Below are 24532 nucleotides of genomic sequence, written 5' to 3'. Positions count from 1 at the left end.
CTAGTAATTATTTTATTCCACAATCACTTCGTTATCGTGGTTTAAGAAATTAAAAATTTTATATTTGAAAATTTTTTTTTATTTTTAAGTATTTTATTTTAAATTTGAATTATTCTATTTTTTAATGAACTTAAAGAAAAAAATAAGTGATTGTTAAAAAAGAATTTTAAATATAATTTTTATGGGTTAAAATATTGTAAATCGTAAAAATAAATAATTACTATATTTTCTAACAAAGTAAAGAAAATTTATCAGGCGTCTAATTAATTTTTTGAAAAATACATTGATTATATTTTTTTAACTGTAAATTTTAAATAAAATTTAAATTTTTCAATTGTTAAAAATTAAAAATAAAAAGTATTAATTCAATTTTTGTAATTAATGAAATAAATAAAAATTCTACTAAAAATTGAATTTAACAGCAGTTAAAACTGACTCTAAATCCCTACTAATATAAATGTGAATGTAAGTTTGTTTATTACGCTTTCACGCGAAAACTACACTGAAAAAAAAATTAACGAATCAAGAGAAAAATTCTTGAACGAGAAAAATAATTTTGAAGAGTTTCATTGTCTTGAATCAAGACAAAAAATTCTTAAGCTAAGTAAAATTAACTTTAACTAAGAAAAATTTATTAGTTTAAGAATTTTTCTACTTAAATCAAAAAGATGGAATTATTCAAAATTATTTACTTGATTAAAGTAAATTTTTTTTTCTGTGTACTAAACCGATCATCATGAAACTTTGTACACATATTTTTGGAGGTAGGGTAGAGGTACCGTTTTTGGCCAGTTGACATTTTAATTAATTTATAAAAAATTATAGTATTATAACCATATTTTTGTTGAGTTTTAAAAAATTTTAATTAAAACATCCTATCGTTTATTTGAACAATAAATAGCCACAAACGGTACTTTTATCCTATTAGAAATAACATAGGATACTTTTTATTAAAAAAAAATTTTATTTTTTACAAAAGATAAAAAAATTAGTTGGGAAAAAATTAGAATCATATTGATTCAGTTCTATTGGAATGTAATTATCTTTGATATTTATCTAAGGGCTTCAACGCGAGCGAAGTCGCAGGTAAAAACTAGTAATAATTAAATTGAAAAAAAAAAATCCTGATTCAAGAATACCATTTTTAAGAAAATAATTTTCTTGAGTCAAGAGAATAAATTCTTGAAACAAGAAAATTTTCTTAGACCAAGAATAATTTTTTAACTCAAGAATTTATGTTCATGACTCAAAAAAAATCACTTTCTTCAAAATGGTATACTTGATCCAAGATTTTAACTCTTGAGTCAAGTTAATTTATTTATCAGTGTATTTATTTGAGTGTTAAATGGATCACCCCAACCTTAAAACGTTAGTAAATAAAATATAAAGTAATAAGATATTCAGAAAGATACTGCTACCCGTAGTACTTAAATAAGGTAATAATAAATAATGAAAATAAATTTATCGAGCGAGAAAATACTCACGTAATGAGGGCACAGCGAGAATGTCGCGCGACTCCGACCAGCAGAACCACACACAGTACAAGCAGAGCGCTGAGTACAGCCATAGTCACCGGCCACCTGAAGAATTCAATTTTGTCAACAACGGCGATCGAAGATCCAAGATTAATGCAGCATAAGTGTTTCTTGAGTTCCGCACCGCGTTCCACCGCGACTGAGGTGTTATCTGTCACCTGTTTCCAAATCACCATCATATACTTGAAAGCAGTCCCATTGGCAACCGGAGTGTCCAAGTAATCGCCCAAGGTGGTCAATCCGGGTCTCAAATTTTTCCTGAGAACCGAATCTACCATCTCGGTTTGGTTTTTCACAGACGTTATACTCATATCAATCTTTTTGGCAGCGTCCAAAAACTGTACGAGTCCGTTGTGAACATCGTCGTTCCCGTAGAGTCCCACTGCGACCGCGCCGGAACAGAGAACCGCCAAAATGGCCAACAAACATTTCAATAGCGTTATCGATCTTCTGGGCCGAGGTTTTCGATCGCAACATCTTGTTACGAGGTAAACTAACAATACTAGTAGCGTCAAGATCAACCAGGCAGCTGGAATACTCCCCAAGATTCCCAGACTCTGAAAAATTAATTTTTAATATTGATTTAGTTATATTTATCAGTGCATTCAAGCTAAGAGTCAAGAGAGTTAAGATTAAAAATAAATGTTTCAATTTTTGTATTATTATTTTTTGATTGTAAAAAGTTCTAATTTTTTTAAATGCCATGAAAAATTGAACAAATTGCAAAAAAAAATCTGAAAAGAATATTTTTCCTCAAACCAAGTAATTTATTCAAGATATAAAATTGATAAAATCGAACTCAATCGCACTTAAAATTGTCAGAATTAAAATGTCAACGATTTCTTCTTTTTTTAATGATTCTATTTTTTATACAAAAATATAAAAAAAAATTTCAAACAGAAAAATTAGCGTATCACCTCTAAATCATTGATCGAACGTCAAAATTTATAAATTTTTCATAAATTTACAAAAAATACTTAAACCATGACATGGTGATACTTTTTCTTTTATTTATTTTCTTTATCATTCTCTTTAGGGGAAAAAAATGAATTTATTTTTTTTCGAACTATCCACGGAAAGAACAAGATGACACTGGATATCATCTCATATTATACTCAGTGATATCTGTGGTGAAAAAATTTTCAGATAGTAGCTAGTATAATCCAGATTATACTGGGTGGTATCTGGATTATACTAGCTACTATCTGAAATTTTTTTCTACCCAGTATAATCTGGGATGATATCCAGTGTCATCTTGTTCTTTCCGTGTAGAGATTATGTCTCAACTAATCGAGTTGTAAAGGATGTAAAATAAAACATTCCTATGTTCGAAATACAGAGGTAAAATTTAATTTTTCGAGTTATGGAGGGAAAATAGGTATCAAAATGGCTTAAAGGTACTCATTGATTATTTCGACTAATAGAGAGTTGAGATTTCGATTGAAAGGAAGGGAACAAAACATTTTTCCGAGATTTGGAGGTTTTCAACTTATCCTGGTTCGACTTAACAAGGTTCTACTGTACTTTATAAATCAATGTTTGAAAAATATTAATGAAAAGCAAGACAAGTACTCTAATAGAAAATTTATTATATGTTGACTCAAAAGATATTTTCTTGATCTAAGAATTTATTTTGGAAGACAAATGATTATTTTGCTTTAAGAATTTTTTGTCTTGATTTAGATTTTCTTGGCTTAAGAGCTATATTATCTTCAATCAATACATTTAGTTTTTCAACCAAAATAACATTATCGTTAAAAAAACTTAAAATAATTCATCAAAGTATATTTCAAAAACGAAATAGTCTTTAATTGTCATACCGAAAAAAAATTATTTTTTGGAAATAAGTAAATTAATAACTAAAAAAAAAAAGCCATTCTTAACACAAGTCGGTAACATCTTGAATCAATGTTATCGCCTATCTTGAACCAAGAGACAAAAATTCTTGAAAGAAATATATCTATATCTAGTTTCAAAAGTTCAAATTTTGAAGAAAAAAAGTTTCTTGAATCAAGATTGTTTTTCTATTAGTGTAAATACTCTTTAGATTTTCAAACTGCGAAAAAAAAATAAATACAGAATTTTGTAAGCTCATAATTAATGATTCATAAGTCCGCTACGAAGAAGAAAAAATGACTGAGCCTTTATTCTAAACAATTACCAGATTAAATATTAAATCAATTAAAAAAATAAATCTAAAAGGTGAATATAAATTTATAGATTTATAAATTTATGAACCAACAAGTATTTAAAACTAAAGCTCCGCTTTATAACTTGTTGTATCGTCTGGTACTTAACGATCGATTAATAAAAATATCAATCTTACGGTCCGGCGAGCTTTTCCACGGCAGGTGCGTCAGACGACCAATTAAAACCTTTTTCACCTTTTTTATTGGCCTAAGTGTATACGGAAAGACTCTTATCGCAGTCTCGTCTCTTGTCTCTAGGGTTCTTTATATTCTCTCCGAGTCTCATCTCTCGTCCGTTAACCTCTTTTATCATCTTCCCGTTCTTAACTAATAACCTAACCTATAGGCAAGTTAGTTTTGTTTGTCTAGTTATTTAAATATCACCCTCAAACTTTTTTTTTAAATTTAATTATTATTATAAAAAATACTTGAAATAATCAAGTGGAATTTATAAGTAAAAGTAAAAAAAAACTGAAATGTGAAATAGAGGAAATATCGCAGTAGAGCACAGAGGTGAGGTCGGAGGTTCTACTATTATATATATATATATATATATGTAATACGGGATACACATTATGTATATGCCAACGAGGTTCTCTTTGTTCATTGTTGAAACTCGCCTGTATTGTGCTTTCTCGTTTCGGTATGGCCTGAATTCATTCCTCTGTGCTTGAGGATTTTTAGTGCGCACTACTAAGAGATAGATATAGAAATGAAGTTGAAGCAAAAACTTTCTACATATCATCTTTTTGCTCTAATTCTAATTCATTTCAGCACAGCTTTTAAATATAATGTCTTAACTACTTTACTATATACACTCACTCTCAAGATTGACTAATGACTCGGAAAAAATTAACGTCCTGGATTAAGTTGTGGCGAAATAAGGAATTACCTAGACAATATTTACTGCTGCTCGTTAATCACTTTGAATTATCAACTCCAGTTAAGTTAATATAAATAATAAAATTCTGGGCGGCTTAAACCTTTCTTACATTCATTTACACTTCATCATTTGATCTTTGGTATACTTACTATGTATAATACCGTTTAAATATTTTTTTTTTCTCTACGTTAAATTCAAAGCAAAGGTCACGACGGATATGGATTTTAAAATTGAGAACGTCAGAAGGAGAAAAGTCGGCTAGCAACGCTTTGAGTATACTTCTTCAAAGGCAAAGGTATATCTTTTTGTTTGATTGATTTGAGAAAAACAACTGTACCAATTTCGATTTTTACTTGAATCGGAGCAATAACAAAACAAAAAAGTTTCTTGTATCTCTTATCTTATATCTTGGGCGTTCATAAAATTTGCGAAGGAGTAGTAATGATAAAAAAATCGGAAAAATAGGTTGTATAAGTATACATGAGCTGAAAGCTAGTAAAAGTAATAGTATAAGAACTTCGCCGGAGGTCTTTGGCACGCTCACAGTAAAAAATTCAATTATTAACCGTTTTCTGACGTTCCTTTAGCATGTTTTAGGTTTGATTAACCTCACTGTCATGCGGCAGGTCATGTCATAACCTTTAAATGCTCCGTTTTACTCACAGAATAGATGTTTTCGGAAAATCTCTGTTTTTTATACATATTACTGCTGAATAATTATTAATTATTAAACATGTTTTCACGAAATCTATATTGACAAATGAAGAGAAGATTGTTAGACATGCCTAATCGAAAAAAACTATTTAACCAATAGACATTAAATTATTATCATTAAATGTATAGTTTCCCAGTTAATCTTTTAAATTGATAACATTATGAGAACATAATAAGTTTTCATTATAATCTGTTTCTTGATTTAGTTAAGTAAATAAAACGTAATAATTAGATTATAGATTGACTAATTTGATATATTTAAAGTTGAATTCGATCTTGATTGCGTCTACAGACATGACAATGTACAGAACTTAAGATCTTTTTTATTTTTCAAGATCAACTTACAAAGAATTTCGATAATGTTGACACTATTTATCCGAGTTAATAAAAAATTATAAACGCCTATAAACGTCGTTAAGTACAAAATCGCGGACAAAGGATGATGAAAAGTTGAAAAATTTTTTTACTTAAACACAAAAAAATTCCAACTCAAGTCCAGCAAAGCAAGCAATTGACAGCTAGCAAAAAATAATTAAATTATGTCACTTAAAGTTTAAATAAGCTGTATTAAAAATATAAAAAATAAATATTTGTTTTAAAAAAATTGAATTTTGTTGGAAACCACTGACTAAATTTAAAATAAATATTTTGTTTGTAGACAAAATTAAATATGCAAATATTGTGGTGTTTATTTTTGATAAAGTGGTTCAATAACCACTTATTGATTTAGAGTATATTAACTTTCGCGATGAATAACGGGTAAACAGCTTTTGACATAATTTTAGTCATAAACCGTCGATAAATTAATCCTTCGAGAAATAAAAAGCATTTTTCATCTTTTTTTGCTTCGATAATTAATTACTTTCGTATCACCATTATACGTATTAAAAATTGCATACTTGACAACGATAATAAATTTAATTTATTGAAAAAATAATAAACAGTGCTTTGTAATAAAACACAAAGTTTGGATTTACGAGCGACAATATTAACAAAAAAGTTTCGCATATTTAATATCTAAAGTTTATATTGAATTTAAAAATCAATGACTCATGGGGTTATAAGTATTTAAGTTATTAAACACTTGTTCAAATTGTTTAATCGCTCTATTTAATTGCATGAACACAATGCCTATTAATTAAATATTTAATTAATTACAGCGCAAAACAATGAATATTCAATGCAACAATGTATCAACAATTATTTTGTCTTGCATGGGAAATAGAATTGAATTTATAAAATTATTTTTAATATAATCTCGTCGGATATGTGTTATATTTGCCGTGGATAATATATATATATATATATATATATATATATATATATATATATATATATATATATATATATATATATATATATATATAATCGATAAATGTCATTAATCTATTTTATAAACGAGATTGTACAGTTACAGTTAAAATAAAGTTTGCTCCAATTAATAAACTACTAATCTAAAGTTTGCTCAGATGTCGGTTTTATAATTATTCATAGAATATAAATTTACTATTTATGTACAGACGTTTTCAATTAAAAAATTATACTATTATACCAGATAAATTCAAAAAAAATTTTTTTTATTCACAGGAACGTTAAATAATTCATCAAATTTATTTTTACCCGATTAAATTTAACCGTCAGAATTGAAACTAACTGTCTACAGTAAATTAAGTTTTTACTTTATTAAAGTTGATATTTGAATTTATGTTTATATTGATTGAAAAAAATTTTGAAATTGGTCAATTAAATTCTGACGTAGCCCAATTCAACATCGACTATTACTTTATTTTTAGGCTTAACCTTTAGAGATTAACTGTGAATACAAATAACTAGGTTTGCAAATCAGATAAAAGTCAGGTGTCAAAGCTTTCGATAATTCCAGTAAATTCAAAATGGTAACTGAATTGTTAATCTTAAGATATTTTTATTTCATGAGAATTAAAGCGATTATCGCTTGGTTTTATGATGCAGAACAAGGAAAAATGTTATCTGACAATAAAAAAATTATCTATTATTAATTGTGTGTCATAAAAGAGTAGTTAATATATTTTTTATCGATATAAAAATTGGAACTCATGTCATTGGAGTAGCAAATGATTTTTTTGGAGGTAATTGATTAGTTTTACGATCTACAATACTTCAATTCATAGAATTTCCATCAAAAATAGAGTAATAAATATTTTTTTAAATGAGAAATTTTTGGATGAAAAGAAATTTTGGAAAAAAATTTATTTATTTCCAGTAAGCAAAAAATTTGTATGAATTTTCATAATTACTGTCGTAGATTTACAGTAAAATAGAATTTCGAAAAAAATTTTAAATGTCAATTTTTCAGTTTTTTCCAAAAAAAGAAAAATTAAAAAAAAATGAACGTGAAACTAAACTTTCACCATTCATAACTATTGTTGTAAATTAGATTTAAAAATTTTTTAAAGGTTGATTTTTAATTTATAATTACTCCCATTGTATTTAAAAAATATTATATTATTATTTACTAGCAACCTTGCAGTCACTATATTATGCTTGCCGTAACTTGTGAATTATGAATAAATGAAATTTTGCTTTATTAAATGATGGCTTTTGTTAAATTGCACTGTACTTTCTTAACTATTGAAGTTTTTAAAGAAACAAGCTCATCCCGATGTTACACTCATCAAGAGCTTTCATTTGAGTACCCACATCAATTTTTCATATATTTTATGTATTTATATATATGAATATATGAAAAATATATCAAAATGCATGTGGGTACTCAAATGAAAGCTCTTGATGAGTGTATCATCGGGATGAGCTTATATCTTTAAAAATGTCAATAGTTTACAGGATACAAGGTCATTTATTGATTAAGTACCTAGAGATAAAGCATTTTCGATTCAGCCTAAACACTTGTCATGATGGATTGACTATCGGTGAGAATGATATGAAATCTTGAAAAGGCTCAAATTCAAATCAAGAACTTTGCAATGACACTAACTTTCACTAAAAAAAAAAAAAAAAACGATTTTATTATATGACTATCCTGGACACAAAATCGTTCTTATTCTGTTAATAATGTAGATTTAGGTAATGCTTAGCTATTTCGACATAAATTAATTCCTGTCACAATTAAAAAAACTCACAATGTACTACAAAAGTTTATAAAAAAATTTGACCTAAACCTCAGCAACAAGAAATTTTGTTCAAGTGTCATCTTGAGATTAGCTTTATTTTTAGAATTAAGCCACAAGAAAACATAAAAAATGATTTCCACAGCTCCCATTCTGTTATTCATGAAAATAAAAAAGGTAAGAACCTGAAGGTAACTCTACAGAATACAAAATCTAGAGTATAGAATACAAAGCATAAAGTAAAAAACAGAAAATACCGTGAAAATGAAGAAAGGAATAGAAGCGTTACCTCGAGATATATATCAGAGCCAGGATTAAAGGTGTTGTTAACCAAATGGAACGAAACATTGAGATGTGGTAGACTGTGAAAGAAATTGGCTAGTTGTGGTACAGTGTACTGTTCCGGAAGCTGTTGACCGACCACCATCGTGATGAACCCTTGACTGCCGAGACCCTCGTTCGAAAGTCTTCTTCACTTGTCAAGACATACTACGAAACCTACAACAAACCGAACAATACAAAATTAATTTATAACAATATAATATAATATTTTTTTATTTTATTATTTAAATTGTCGTTTCCGACTCTTATTTCTTCGGATTAACCGAAGCTGATTATTCACTTAGACTTAAAGTCTTGCATCATAATAACTTATAGATAAACAATCCGCTTAAACGGCTGACTAATATCATAAAAATAAAAATAATAAAAAATTTTCTTAAATCTTGAAATTTTAGAATTATAATTTTCATTTAGTAACTTTAACCCATATTTGAAGAAAAGTTTACTACAAATTTATCCTGGTGTTTTGTTAAAGTGCCGAAAGATTTGTCATTCTCGTTTTCATCTGTGTGAGTTTATATAGATCTGTATATCCGTGTATTTACAAATAAAAACAGAAGAGGTAAAGGTAATCCTGACAAAAGTGAACGACACAAGGCGTGGCGTAAAGGTGAACTCCAGGGAGTTAACCGTGAGCGTGGAGAATCGATCGACGGAAGTTGTTGCTTTCGTTCGTCTCTCCGTATCCGAGTGATCACCACGGTTTACCTATCGTGTCACACATGTCTTTTTTATTATCATATGTTAGTCCTTTGTATATAAACTGACACTCATTGTGTTGTCACGTTTAATCTATGACAAATTTTATTCACATTTACGATTACGATTATAAACAAAGAATACACGTGGGTTTTGTTAACATTATTATTATATTCAATGCGATCGTGATGATAATCACTGTATATCTCAATCTTTGAACTTTCAATCGAGTCAATTTCTATTTAACAATAACAATAACAAAATAACTAGCTACCATTGCAGTCACTATGTAAATTGAAAAATAAATAAATTAAAATGTTGCTTTATTAAATAATCAATTTTGTTAAATTGCACTGTACTTACTTAAATATTGACATTTTTTAAGATATAAGTTCATCCCGATGTTACACTCATCAAGAGCTTTCATTCAAGTACCCACATGCATTTTCATATATTTTTCATATATACATATATATAAATATGTAAAACATATGAAAAATTGATGTGGGTACTCAAATGAAAGGTCTTGATGAATGTAACATCGGGATGAGCTTATATCTTTAAAAATGTCAATATTTCACAAGATAAAAGATCATTTCTCAATTATGTGTCTAGAGATAGAGCATTTTCGAATGCAGCCTAAATAATTATAATAATAAATTGACTATCGGTGAGAATGAAATGAAACAAATTCAAGTCAAGACCTTTGCAATGACACTAAATTTCACTAAAAAAAAATCCATTTCATCATGTGACTATCCGGAAAACAACATTTTTTTTTATTTTCCTAATAATATAGATAATAATAATAATAATAATAATAATAATAATAATAATAATAATAATAATAATAACAATAATAATTTTATTTAAAAATAAACTACGAACAATAATTTCCATTTTAATTGAAAATTTAATATATGATGAGTGCTAGTTCCAAACATCTTAGAGTTTGCACGTATCGAATTTTGTTTCGAACGTTTTTTTAAAAGTAATGTTGTTAAAGAATTATATTAAATTGTTTTATACATTATTACTTCTTATTTTAGGTGTTTCAGATGCGAGACTACGCTTTGCTGTTTATAGTCTAGCCCGTAAATTCAGAAAATCGATTGCGCTTGGAGTTTTTTTTTTTGTGGGGAAATAAAACTCGGCCGCGGGATAAAATTCGAAGGTTTTTTTCCTCTTTTTTTCTGACCCCGTAGTCATCTGGTGGGTAATAAGGTTTCTTTTGATCAAGTTTTTAGACTTTAATTATATTAATATACCTTCTCGCCTTACATTTTTAATTCTAATACTATTTTTCAACAGCGTTTAAAAATTTTTCTTTGAACAAACGTTCAAATAATTTTCTATAGAATTTTATCACAAATACAAACTTTAATGGTTTTGAGATAAAACTAGATTGAAGAAAAACAACCAGGAAATTGAGGTCAAAGTTTACATTTCTTTTGTCACAAATTTTTCAATTTAAGGAAAACGATTCCAAATAAAAGTCTACTTACAATTCAATTCAAATAAATGATTGAAGAAAAGTGAAAAAATTAAAGATATTCTAATTTTAAAAAATAGAAACTAATTTTATCTATAAAAAATTCCAACTTTCACTGTTTATCATTTAAAATTTTCTAGTATTAATTTATACTAAATTATCGTAGAAACATTTTCACATTTATTAAATAATTTACCTCAATTTCTCAATAGATAATTGAAAAACCTTTTAATAAGTAACTGAAATAACAATTTTAATTTAAAAAATAAATCGCAACAGCCGATAAAATTTTTAAAATAATTGTGACTACACAGTACACAGTTCAATAATATATTTTTCAGTGAGAAGAATTCAATGTCGTAAATAAAACGTTGTTATAAAAACTAACACGGAGTTTTATCATGAGGTAATCTCCAAGATTATACTTTGCTTCACATATATTATTATTATTATTATTATGATTATGATTATTATTGTTATTATTGTTAGTGTTATTAGAATTACTTACACTTCTCAGTAACACATGATAAATTTTTTACAACTAACCAGACTATTAACAGCACTCACATTTATAAAGAAATGATACAACTAAGCGAAGTAATCACGTGTGACGTGTGACCAATGAAATCATTTAGATTCTGATTATAACCGCGTACGCCGGATTACTGTGATATGATATGAGTATTACATTTGAAAGTAATCGAGCTTAACACTATTAAGAATTTAAAAAACTTAAAATTGTATGAATAATAAAAAAATAAAAGAATTTTAATTATAAATATAATTACGAAAACATAAACATAACTAAACACGAGTGTGAAGATAAAGAACTCGTAAAAGTTTGTTCTCAAAATGTAAGTCTCGAGTTGGGACCTTCTCTAAATAGAAAAAAGTGTGCTCCCGTCTTTATACACTACTTGGATGCATGTATACCGTATATAATACTATATACTCTAATCTTGAGTTCTTTCTTCTTACATTATGTTATGCTATATTATATCTTAAGCGTACGTATACAGGATAACGGACAGCTAAGCACTGTAGGAGTTGAGGGCAGATGGCTGTGTTTTCTCGGCTGGGTCCACTTACAAAAGAACCCGGAATCCCTCTCGTACAAATATACAACAAAACTCAGTGTTTACATGTACATATGTATGAATCCATGTTGTGTGTATGTGTGTATGTGTGTGGAAGTTGGGATGCTGATGCTTATGCTTTTGCTTATACTTAGGCAGTTACACTAAAATATAGTGTGGTCACCAGATGTGAATAACATTTTCGTTTTTTCCATATTTTTGTACATATATGTACGGCCTCGGAAAAAATTTAACAAATTCTGGAGCAGCGGGAGCGAGTTCAAAGGTCTGAATGACAAATGTATGCAACTTTCAGGCTCATTACTCTTTTTTTTAAGTTGCTCATTCTGGTGAGTTATTTTGTTAAATGTCTCGGATATTGTCACCGGATAACTAATTTAAAAAATACTAATGATTGTTAAAAAAAATTTTTTTATAAATATTTTAATATTGTATATATTTAATATTCTATATTTTAATATTATATTTTAATATTCTATATATTCTATATATATATATATATATACAGTGAAAAAATCCGTTTCGAAAATTTTTTTCAGATTTATAGTGAAAATAACTGTCAATATGGTAGTCTGGTGAAGATATCTGAAATAACACAAAATTTTTTAATTCAATTTTTTTCAGTTCCGTCATTAAGCTTTCATGAAGAAACTTGATCGTGCTTCATTTAATTGTAATTAACACATTTTGATAGGCAATCACACCGCATTTTCTCAATTTAGTCGACCATATGTTTTATTTTTTAGTCAACTCAATTTTCGCAGTGATTCCACTACAGAGTCAACGTATGCAGGCGTATTCACTTGTAAGCAAATTGCATAACCGAACAGGAGAGGGCGTTTTATTGAAATCATAAACGATGTGCGGAGAATTTAAAAATTTCAAATAAAATACGTATGCCATGTTGATTTTACCTAACTTTTGTTAAACGTATCATAAAATAATATTTCATTAATTACATTTATGCATTTTATAGGTTGACTTACTTATAAATGTTGAAACATTAAAAGGATGTTCATGTATCCTGAAAAATTTGGGGTACTCAATGACGCGCGCCAAGTACGATAAAAAAATTTTTCTTAATTTTTAAATTTTCAACAAATTTTTTTCAATTTTTTAAACATTATGACGGTTTCTTGGTATTTTTTTGTATTTAACTTTTTTTTGTATAGAATGAAAATTATTGTAACGAGTCTTATTTTTTTTGCAAAGTGCAGATGTTATTGAGATGAGTTTTATGAACGTGGACTTGGCGCAATTTTTTACAGTGAAACTGTTTTTGTTCGGATTACAATTTCACCTAAAGATTACAATTATTTGAAATCCACTTGATTGGATAACAATGCAACCTATCGGCAACGACCACAAAATCATAGAATGGTACACTATCCAATGGGAATAACCTCTGTTTATGATTGATCATGTACAAAAAACCTTTGTTCCAACTTCAAATTGTTTATTTCTTGTTTAATTAACATTTTTAATAAGCTGAATATTTGTATTTTAAATATTTGCACTGCGTATGCGTCAACTTTACGTTTAGACTTTCAGCGCGGACTTTAGAAAATTATATTGACCAGCACAGTGATTAGAGTAAGTGTATTTTTCTTGTAATTTCAATTATAGAGGTCACAAGACAAAAGGACAACGTGTAGTTTTTAATAATTTTATAATAAGTTTTATTTTAATAAAGTATTGAAATTTTTGTTAATTGTTATGGATTTCTTTTTTTTTTTTTTTTTTTTTTAAATAGTTCGTAGTATTCATGAAAATAGAATTGATGAAAATAAAAAAAAATGTACATGCATTGATTAACAATTCTCTCGATATTTTTAAAAAATTTAGAATGAAATGAATATTTATTAGTTATTTATTTATTTACTTAATGACATTGATATTGGCTGACGTCTAACAATTTTTTTTTAATTATTTGAATTAATTAAATAGTAATTCCTAAAAAATTACACTCGTAAATTTTTTAATTTTTTACACATGAGATGTGCTTGTCACTATAATTTTCAAAAGACCGCGCTAAAAGTCTACATACGTATGCGCAGTGCAAATATTTAGAATGCATACATACAGCCAATTAAAAATGTTAATTAAACAACAAATAAAAAATGTGAAGTAGGAACAAATGTTAAATATACATGAACAATCAAAAATAGAGGCTTGATGACCCAAATTGCTACCAAAATATTAAAAATTGCGACAGGGGGGCTAACTTAAAGGTACATTATTAATAAATTTTTTTAAAATAAATAAATGGAGAACGATCAAATGTTGAGAGTGAATAATAAAGAACAAACGAAAAGCTGAAAACGTGATAGAAAAAAAATCAAAAATTAAAAGAAAAAAATTTGGGGTTCTAACTTCAGTGAGCTATCCCGTTGAATCTACAGTTTATGTAGAAATAATTCCAGTGCACTCTGGTGGTTATAGATGCAAGCTGTGAATTAACTTTTTCAGTGTAGTTGCGTATCTATAGTAAGATTACTACACATTTTTATTTTATCTAGTCTGTGGCGGTGACTTTTCTCCATGAAAAAAAGTCAGGATCGAAATTTCTGGGCTTACTATAGTTTGTGCTGATAAAATTTAATAATTTTAAGTGAATTAAATGTTATAATTGATTATAATTAATTAATATCAGTAAAATAGAGTATGATTTACTTTTGATATATCATTTTGGAAAAAGGAGTACCATATAATTAAATAAAATTTTGCAACCTCGAAATACCATTCTGCTTACAGTAAACACAGTCGGTAGTCTGGCGCTCCGTTTACAACGGAATTTTTTAACGGAACTTGGCGCCAGATTCTACCGAATCTGTAGATTCATACACAGAAAAAAAATTTTTTTGAATCAAGTATATGATTTTGAAGAACGTAATCTTAATTTGAGTACAAAATTCTTCAACTAATAAATTTTTCTTGATTTAAAAAAATTTTATTTGATTCAAGAATTTTTTGTCTTGATTCAAGACAATTACTCTCTTCAAAATTATTTTCTCGGTTCAAGAATTTAGCGTCTTTAAGCTAGCAGTAGCAAGACCCATTTTGGACGGATATTGTTATTGATTTCTCGAAATCTAAACAAGCAACAAAGTTCTAAATGGAGCAACTAATTAGAAGTAAAAAAGCAACAAATTTAGCACCACAATTAAATTTTATTGCTTGAATAATAAGTCAATGCATGATGGATGAATCCACGTTAGCTTGATAGACCTCAAGAATTTTTCTCTCGAAACAAGTAATTTTTTTTTCAGTGTATTCATATTAGTAAAATTTCATTTTTTTACTATAGTCCATGAATTATATTTGATGCTAGCAGTACTTATACTTACTGTATCTTGTAACCATTTTTCACTTGTGATACATCTCTCACATCATTAGTTCAAAATTACAATAACTCTTTTTTAATCATTTTTTTTTTATACATTATCAGTACAGCGCATTTAGTTTTAAGTTACACTATGTTTTTTGTATAATCTTACTTAGAGACCATGTTGCTGGCCTTTTGGCTGTTGGGCCGTTTATAAGGAAATAAATCTATACGAATAAATGGAGAGCCAGTTTTTTTGTCTGGTTATACTGCGAAAACTACTGAACAGATCAGAATAATACTTATACCATAAGATGCAGCGTGTTTCGGAGAAGGTTTTAGTATATGGTGGTGATTACTTATTTTTTTGACTTACAAATAATGAATTTTTATTGCAACTAAATTGATGCTATTCGATTGTGATTAGTTTAAAATAAATTTTTTAGTTCTATTGGTTATGTTTCATGCAATGAGGCCTGTAATTTCTTAAAACTGAAACTTTCAATGCTCATTACAAATTTTTTTTTTCATATCAATTATTATTCATTTTTGTAAGAAAGACACGGGAATGTTATAATGATTGCACGTTGAAAGTTACAATGAATATTAGCTAGAATAATTACATGGATAAAAAGTGCAGGTCAATTCGATAGAATTGGGAATCTCCCTCATTAAAAAAAAAGAATTAGAAAGAATTCAAAATGATTTGATTTTTAATTATGCAAGATCTTGCAAGTCAAAACAATACTCTAATTAAATTTCAAGTCTATATTATATTTATGAAAATGCAATTCTATAAAGCACCTAGCGGAGCGGGCGAGTAACAGCTAGTAGATAAATAAATGAGTAAAAACTGTCTTGGTTGTTTTTCTTGAAGAAATTAATAGTTATGAAAAAATATTAATCGTTACATAAAAAAACTGCGTAATATATCTTAGGTGTATTTACACGCTGAGATAATTTGAACGAGTGCAGCCACAACGCATAGTAATGTTAAGTAGAAGAAAGAGGGTCTTTTGGCAGACTAAAAAACCAGCCCTTGTTACTGACACGCACACTATACAACCGAAGAATCGAGTTACCCTTGTGTAAAAAAGAGGGAAAAAATAAATACCCAGTCAAGACAGTTCTGAGCAGTAAAAAATTTAAAAACTCCCTTTCCTAATATAAGTTACGGCGGATCATTTATAAAATAAAAAATTGACTCTACTTTATTTAACTATACTAGTTTAACTTTGTTATATTCGCAACAATATTCAATTTTTCCCCAATGCATTACTCATAGAAGTAAAAGTAATGCTCGATAAAATTGATAAAATTGATTATAGTAGCACAATATTGAAAAATTTTTTTCAATATTTCATAACATTATTTTTAGCCTCGATATAATATTTTAATATTTGATATTTAATTAAACATAGCATACAGAGTAATAATAAAGCACTTGAAGTTAATATATGTATGAATGTATATATAACAACATACATAATATAGGAGTTCACAGTGTAAGACGTTATTATGTTATTCCTCTAGGCTCTAGATCGTTTATTTGAAAATCCACGGCGTTATCTTTCCAGCAACACTTATAAATAAACATTAAACCAAAGTATATTATACACTAATTGATTTTGATTTATACAAGTATATAATGTTGTTCTTAGTAATAGAGGCTTATTTAAGATTGAAGAAAAAATAAATAACAGATCAACATTGTCGTGAGTCTTGTAATTTGATTTCAAAGTTTAGACTAATATTTGAGTAGCTTGCAATTCTTCAAAAAAAAAAAAGTTTTCAATTTCTTATTAAATCTTGATAATTAAAACGACGTTTAATAAATAAAAAAATTCAATTTAATACATTTAAGATTAAAAATTAAAATAAGGATAAAGTAAAGTGTCTAGTTTTCAGATATACCCATGAAAATTTTTTATCATGTTTGGGTCTCGAGTAATCATAAGAAAACTACCAAATAAAAATTTTTCCAAATTTTTTCTCGTCTAAAAAAAGGTCTAAGGGCTACAAAAAATTTTTTTTTACTGTTTCCTTCCTGTATATTAATTTCCAAGTTTAATTTGATTTTATCTTGTTTACATTCAAATTATTTAAATTAATTTTTATGTAATAATATATTATATACTCACAGAAATTGTTTTTTTGTAAAAACTGTATATACTATGTAATAGAAATTTCAATTTGGCCTGTGCCTTGGCATTAATAAACAAAATCTGATATCAGAATTTTTTTTATATTTTTAGTTATTGGAAACGTAATTACGATTATGAAGAGATGTCACGAGAAAAGGTTTATTGCACCATAAAATAATTAATTTACGTATAATATGATATAATATGATACCACATAGGTCGATCGCTAGACTTTTACATAAATATTTAATAGACTTACACATGTAAAGTTGTGACACGCGAAAGGTACAAACATGTAAATAGTTTCCCGTCACGCACCGATGATTCTGTATTTGTATCAAGTCTACATTTTTATATTTATGGGCCGGGTTTTAATCGATACCGAAATAATAATTCCCATTAAATAAATTGCTTTGTCGGAAAAAAATCGGTAATTATAGCTGCCGATCTACAGAAGAAAAAAAAATTACTCGTTAAAAATTATTTTTTTTTTTTAATAAAAATTTAATTATCAGTGTAAGTAAAGTAATAATTGTTATAATTATAGCGAAAAAATGTGAAAATAAATCTTTAGTGATTAAGTAATTATCTCGGTGAAAGATTTAGTTTATATAATTATTTCAAAGGATGCATGTGTTTGTAAGAGTTTTAGTAGATGTTATGTTTATTTAATAGCGTTTGCTGTGGAATAAAATGAGAGGTTAATTCAATTCCAAGTGTAATTTTAGTTAAACTGATTACACTTTAAGAAGAAATGTTTGGTAAATTCTCGACGGTAAGTTGTAAAAAATTTTTAATTATTTATAAAAAAAAAAAAAAAAACACTTCGTAGAAATATCTCTCTTAATAATTAAACTTTAAATGAATTTTTATAGCTTTTAAAAATGACTCATACTTTTTATTGATAGGTAATAAAAATAAACTGCTTATCGATTGAAATTTTAAGTATAAAAAAAAATTACTCTAGTTATTTTGAACAAATAAGCTACTCGTAAAAAAAACATCAAATAAATTTAATATGATTTTAAAATGTTACTTTTCTTTTTATTATAATAATTAATTATGATTTAATCAATTATTATTTTTAATTAATTGTAAAAATTGAGATATTCATATATTTGTTTTAATCATTTTTCTTTTGAAACAGAACATGAAAAAAAAGTGAAACTGTTTAAAATTTATCGCATTGTCTCTAACTAGTTAATCGAACGTCAAAATTTACAAATTTTTAAAAAATATTCAAATTCTATCAAGACACTTTTTTTTTAATTGTTCAGTTCGTTATACTTCAAGAAAAAAAAATTCTAAAATACTCTATAAGTTATTGATTGAAAGATATTGATGAAAAACAAGACAAATAGAAAAATTTTTTTTTTTTAACTGAAAAAAAATTTCGATACAGATTTTTTTCAACTTTTAATGAATAGCTTGTGAATCAACCATAAAAAAGAACAAAATCGAAAAATATAACAATTAATCAATTTTTAATAATTAAAAAACGGATAGAACCGACATTCTAAACAATTGCCACAGTTTAAAAACTTTTTTCAAAACAAATCAATTAATAATTAAAAATAAACTCCAAAAAATTCATCCAACGATTTAAATACCACTAAATAAAATTCATTTATAAACTTCCAAAAATAGTTTCTCTCCCATGTTAAAAAAACAAACCCCAGTACCAATTGATATTTAATTACCAACTATATTATTAGCCAATGATTGGCTAAAAGCCACGCTCGAATTATCAACACCAGTTCATTGACACCGCTTAACAATTAAAAAAACTAAATAAATATAAATTCTTAAACCAAATACAAAATATAAGAGTAAAAATTGAAAATCCCACCATACATTTGCATAAATATCTGCATTCAGACAGTCTGATTTGCTTCCTGTCGAGCATTGTCCGCATCTACATCAACACTGCTTGATATGATGAGACGAGACGGTTAAGCCTCCAAGAGAAGACTGGGTGAGATAAAGAGTGAAATAATATCTTCCTTATGAACAATATCTATATCTTCACTCTTACACTTTTACATCCACCTTTTATTCCAGATAAAATTCTAACCTTCATACCTTATCCCCGTCCCTTTCCTTACCCTCTACCTACCCCTTAAAAATTTAGATGCTTTTATATTTCACAACTTTTGCATCTCTAATAAAACTATTTGAGTTAACTAAGAATGTTAATATTTACTTATGTTTCTGACACTATACAAGTACAATTTTTCCGATATGACTCTTAGCGAGATCTATTTAGTATACACTGAGAAAAAAATATTTTTTATCCAGAAAACAATTTCTTGACTCAAGAATCGTTTAAAATGAATTTTGGTTTTTTGATAAAAGAATGTCAATACCTATCATGATAATAAAATATTGACATTAATTTTGATAGATTAACAAATTAATAGGTTCACTTGAATTGAACAAAAAATAATTCGATTAATTTGATCAATTCTTGAGACAAGAAAATATATTCTTGAAAATTATTAAGAATATTTACTCAAGAGTAATACTCTTTTTTCTCATTGTACACGGAAAGAACAAAAATACACTGCATATCCTCCTCCCATATTATGCTCAGGGTAATCTGTAATGAAAAAAAATTTCAGATAATATCAAATATACTCCATACTAAATTATAATCAGTGTAATCTCCGATTTGATCAAGTAATTTTTCTGGTTATACCGCCCCAGATTACACTGGATATAATCCGAAAAAATATCCCGGATAATTTGAATTATACTCAGTAGAATCTTGGATTACATAATTTTTTCAAAAATTGTGATATTCAACTTTTTTCTTTTTTAATTTATAAATTATTTTAAAAAATTTTTTTAAATTATGATAATTAATTTTTTTTTTAAATTGTTCATTTTTTTTTATGTATTTTTCAAAAATGCAATGCAATGCTTGGATATAAAATGTTTAAGGATCATTTAAGCACAATTTTTCCGATAATTTGTCAACACTTTAATTTTGATTTTTGTTAACGAAATTTCTATTTAATTTTATTGATATATTAAAAAAACAATGCGCAATTACAAATAAAATTGATTACCACAATTTTCACAAAATTTACAAATTTTCAAAAAAATTTATAAATGAAAAAAAAAAAGTTGAATATCACAATTTTTGAAAAAATTATCTAATCAAAGATTCTACTGAATATAATTCAAAATTACTTGGTCAAATCGGAGATTACACTGAGTATAATGCAAAAATAATTTAGTATAATCTAGATTATATTTGATATTATCTAAAATTTTTTTTCACTACAGATTACACAGAGTATAATATGGGAGGACATGCAGTGTAATTTTCTTCTTTCCGTGTAGCCAGCTAAGAAAAATTAATATTGTTTATTATAATTATTTCACAGTTTTTTTTATTCTGTACACGGTAAAAACAAGATGACACTGGATATCATCCTAGATTATACTGAGTGAAAAAATTTATCAGATAGTAGCTAGTATAATCCAGATTATAATGAGTATAATCCAGATATCATACAGTATAATCTGGATTATAACGAATATAATCCAGATATCATACAGTATAATCTAGATTATAACGAGTATAATCCAGATATCATACAGTATAATCTGGATTATAACGAATATAATCCAGATATCATACAGTATAATCTAGATTATAACGAGTATAATTCAGATATCATACAGTATAATCTGGATTATAATGAGTATAATCCAGATATCACACAGTATAATCTGGATTTTTCTAGCTACAATCTGAAATTTTTTTCACCACAGATGTCATTGAGTATAATCTGGGATGATATTCAGTGTCATCTTATTCTTTCCGTGTAATTTTTGTTTGTGATAAATAAAAATTAAACTTTACAAAAAATAAAATTCCAACGCTTCACACAAAAGTACTCAGCACCACTATGATTATAATTATTATTATTGTACGAACAATTGACAATTTACAATCTTACTACCCACTACTGCAGTGGGTACCCTGTACCCATATACTAGTCATGGTGATGTGCGATAGTACATCAAGTATTATATTAAGAGCACAGAGTACATGGATAAGGATAATGATAAGAATAAGGATGTATGATGTATGTCTATGTTTAGTCGGTGAATGTCCGATGTGTGGGTGTTTTTTTTTTTTTAATTTTTATTTCTATGAGTAGTCAACACACGCAATATCACGCGTACTCTACTCCCACATAACACTCGAACTACTTAGCCCTCATCCTATGGATAAATGATCCTGGATGCATGTATATGTATATAAATAAATATATATCTGTTTCAGTACGGATATATATAAATGTATGTACACGGGTGTACCGTGTATCGATCCCTAGGAGTTTTATACACACAAGGCACAAGCACAAGAGCCAACTGTGAGCGCCACCTGGTCCCGTCTTCCTCGAGGGAGCGGCGCTGACTTGTTACGGATTACCCTGGGGATAATCCCCGATGTATTATTACGAGACGAGGAACGCCGAGCCCGATCGCGGAAGTTTCACAGGAAGTATCAATATAAATATAAATATATTATGTTATATATTGTATATTATATATTCTTCTCAATATTTATAAATAGCAATATCCAACAATTTCTGGATCGGATCTGGAGATCCGTTTTTCTTACTCACAGTTTGGGAATTTATTTATTTAATTACTTGGAATTGCCATTTAATTTTAATTAAAATTTTAAATACACGTATAATTGTGAATATCATTGCTATTGTTTTTGTAATTAAAGTTGGGACTTACCTGAGTGTTTAGTCCAATTTTAGTAACTTTCCATACACAATGACACTGATGTTTGCACAACGGTGCTCGCAGCTCGACTGAATACGACTGACCGGTTGTATTTTGTCAAGAAACATGGCCGCGGTTTTTTCGACCAATCGTGGCGCGCTGCCAACTTGGCGCGACTTTCAACTTCCTACCGAGAATTCGTAGTTTTTGTTTGATTTTTGAGACAGTTGATGAAAATTGTGAAAGAAGATATATTGAATTGGAAAAAAATCATTGTGGAAGTGATTAAAATAAAAGTTCATTTTTGGTTCGTTGTTCATGTAGGTTCTTTTTAATTTTTTTCAAATATTTTGATTTTTCAAATGGAAAAAGACACTAATATTAATGAGAGGTTATGCGCACTTGGAAGCTTGGGATTTTTTTTCTGCAGCTTTATAATTAATTAATATGAACAATTGATGTAGATAAATTAGTTACTGGTAAATTTAAAAATAGGATCTTTTTTTTTTTTGTCAATAATCATTTTTACAGTTCTAGTAGACAATCTTCAGGACGGCATTTGTTTAGAAAAAATTTGTTTTCCGTGAAGATGATATCTTCAATTTGAAACATCAATATTTTAAACTCTAAAAAATTATATTTATATATACTTGCAACCTTGCAGTTATATGTGACTTCCGTGACTTGTGAACTATAAATAAATTAAATTTTGTTTTATTAAATAATTACTTTTATTAAATTGCACTGTATTTTCTTGAATATTGACGATTTTAAAGATATAAGCTCATCCCGATGTTACACTCATTAAGAGCTTTCATTTAAGTACCTACATGCATTATCATATATTTTTCATATATACATATACATAATATATATAAATATATGAAAAATTAATGTGGGTACTCAAATAAAAGGTTTCGATGAGTGTAATGTCGGGATGAGCTTATATCTTTAAAAATGGCAATATTTCACAAGATACAAGGTCGTTTTTTCATTATGTTTAATTGCACCGTACTTTCTTAAATATTGACGTTTTTAAAGATATAAGCTCATCCCGATATTATACTCATCAAGAGCTTTCATTTGAGTACCCACATGCATTTTTATATATTTTTCATATATACATATACATAATATATATAAATATATGAAAAATTGATGTGGGTACTCAAATGAAAGGTCTCAATGAATGTAATGTCGGGGTGAGCTTATATCTTTAAAAATGTCAATAGTTCACATGATACAAGGTTATTTCTCAATTATGTATCTAGAGATAGAGCATTTTTGAATGCAGCTTAAATAATTATCATAATAAATTGACTATCGGTCAGAATGATATGAAACCTTGAAAAGGCACTAATTTAAGTCAAAACCTTTGGAATGACACTAAATTTCACTAAAAAACCCGATTTCATCATATGACTATCCTGGACACACCATTTTTCTTATTCTCTTAATATTATACATTAAGAATTTATTAAGTAATTTGTTAAAAAAAATTATGAAAATATCTATATTTTAAATCAAAAAGTGTTTAAAATTGTCCAGTCTTAATTCCATTGAAGTGCTAACGTTCTTAAATGGCTCAAGAGATATGCTTATAAATTTAAAAATACTTGCCCAATTGGCATTTAATTTTCTATGTATGCAACTAAATTCATGAAAATAAAAAAAATGAAAAAAAAATAACTCAATTTTTTCAAATTTGGATACTAAGTGAGTTTTACTTAAAATTAAGCAAATTTTTTTCAAATGCATGGAATATATTTCGTTTATTTAACAAAATTACAATCAGTCAGTTTAACGAACGTACATTATTATTATATTAAAAAAAAATACATTGATATATTTATATATTTATATATATATATATATATATATATATATATATATATATATATATATATATATATATATTTGATAATAATTAAAAGTTTGAAATAAAATTTGATATCGTATATTTACTTGATTTATACTTTAGTCCAAATATTATATTTTTTACTTGACTAGTAATAAAATTGTTACCTCAAAATAACTTAAATATTTGTTACTACACTTTAATCTGTTTATATGTAATATTTACATTTATATATTTTTATATAAACGTTATTAAATATTCTCACTATAATTTCGACTTCGAATAAGTTAATCAAAATTGAATCGAGAATACGTGATAACAAATCAAACAGAAAAAAAAAATAAAATTTGTTAAAAAAACAAAATTATCAACCAACAGTTTATAGTTTAAGC

General features: G+C 27.1%; 1 protein-coding gene across 1 annotated transcript in view; it reads right to left on the bottom strand.

Moving 5' to 3' along the window:
• Nucleotides 1-22389, bottom strand: part of Tty (tweety) — a 38602-nt gene extending 16213 nt beyond the window's left edge. Inside the window, exons 1-3 of the mRNA XM_074259983.1 lie at nt 22295-22389; nt 8718-8926; nt 1485-2092 (exon numbers count right to left, since the gene is read on the bottom strand). Coding sequence (XP_074116084.1) covers nt 1485-2092; nt 8718-8855 — 746 coding nt within the window. The 5' untranslated portion in view covers nt 8856-8926; nt 22295-22389. The remainder of the gene's footprint in view (nt 1-1484; nt 2093-8717; nt 8927-22294) is intronic.
• Nucleotides 22390-24532: the final 2143 nt, after the last annotated feature.

This window comes from Cotesia typhae, unplaced genomic scaffold (genome assembly GCF_013202065.1).
Source record: "Cotesia typhae breed Kobodo isofemale line unplaced genomic scaffold, CoteBio_Ctyphae contig_22, whole genome shotgun sequence".
In the NCBI taxonomy this organism is placed as follows: Eukaryota; Metazoa; Arthropoda; class Insecta; order Hymenoptera; family Braconidae; genus Cotesia; species Cotesia typhae.
This window is presented reverse-complemented; position numbering and strand designations above follow the sequence as displayed.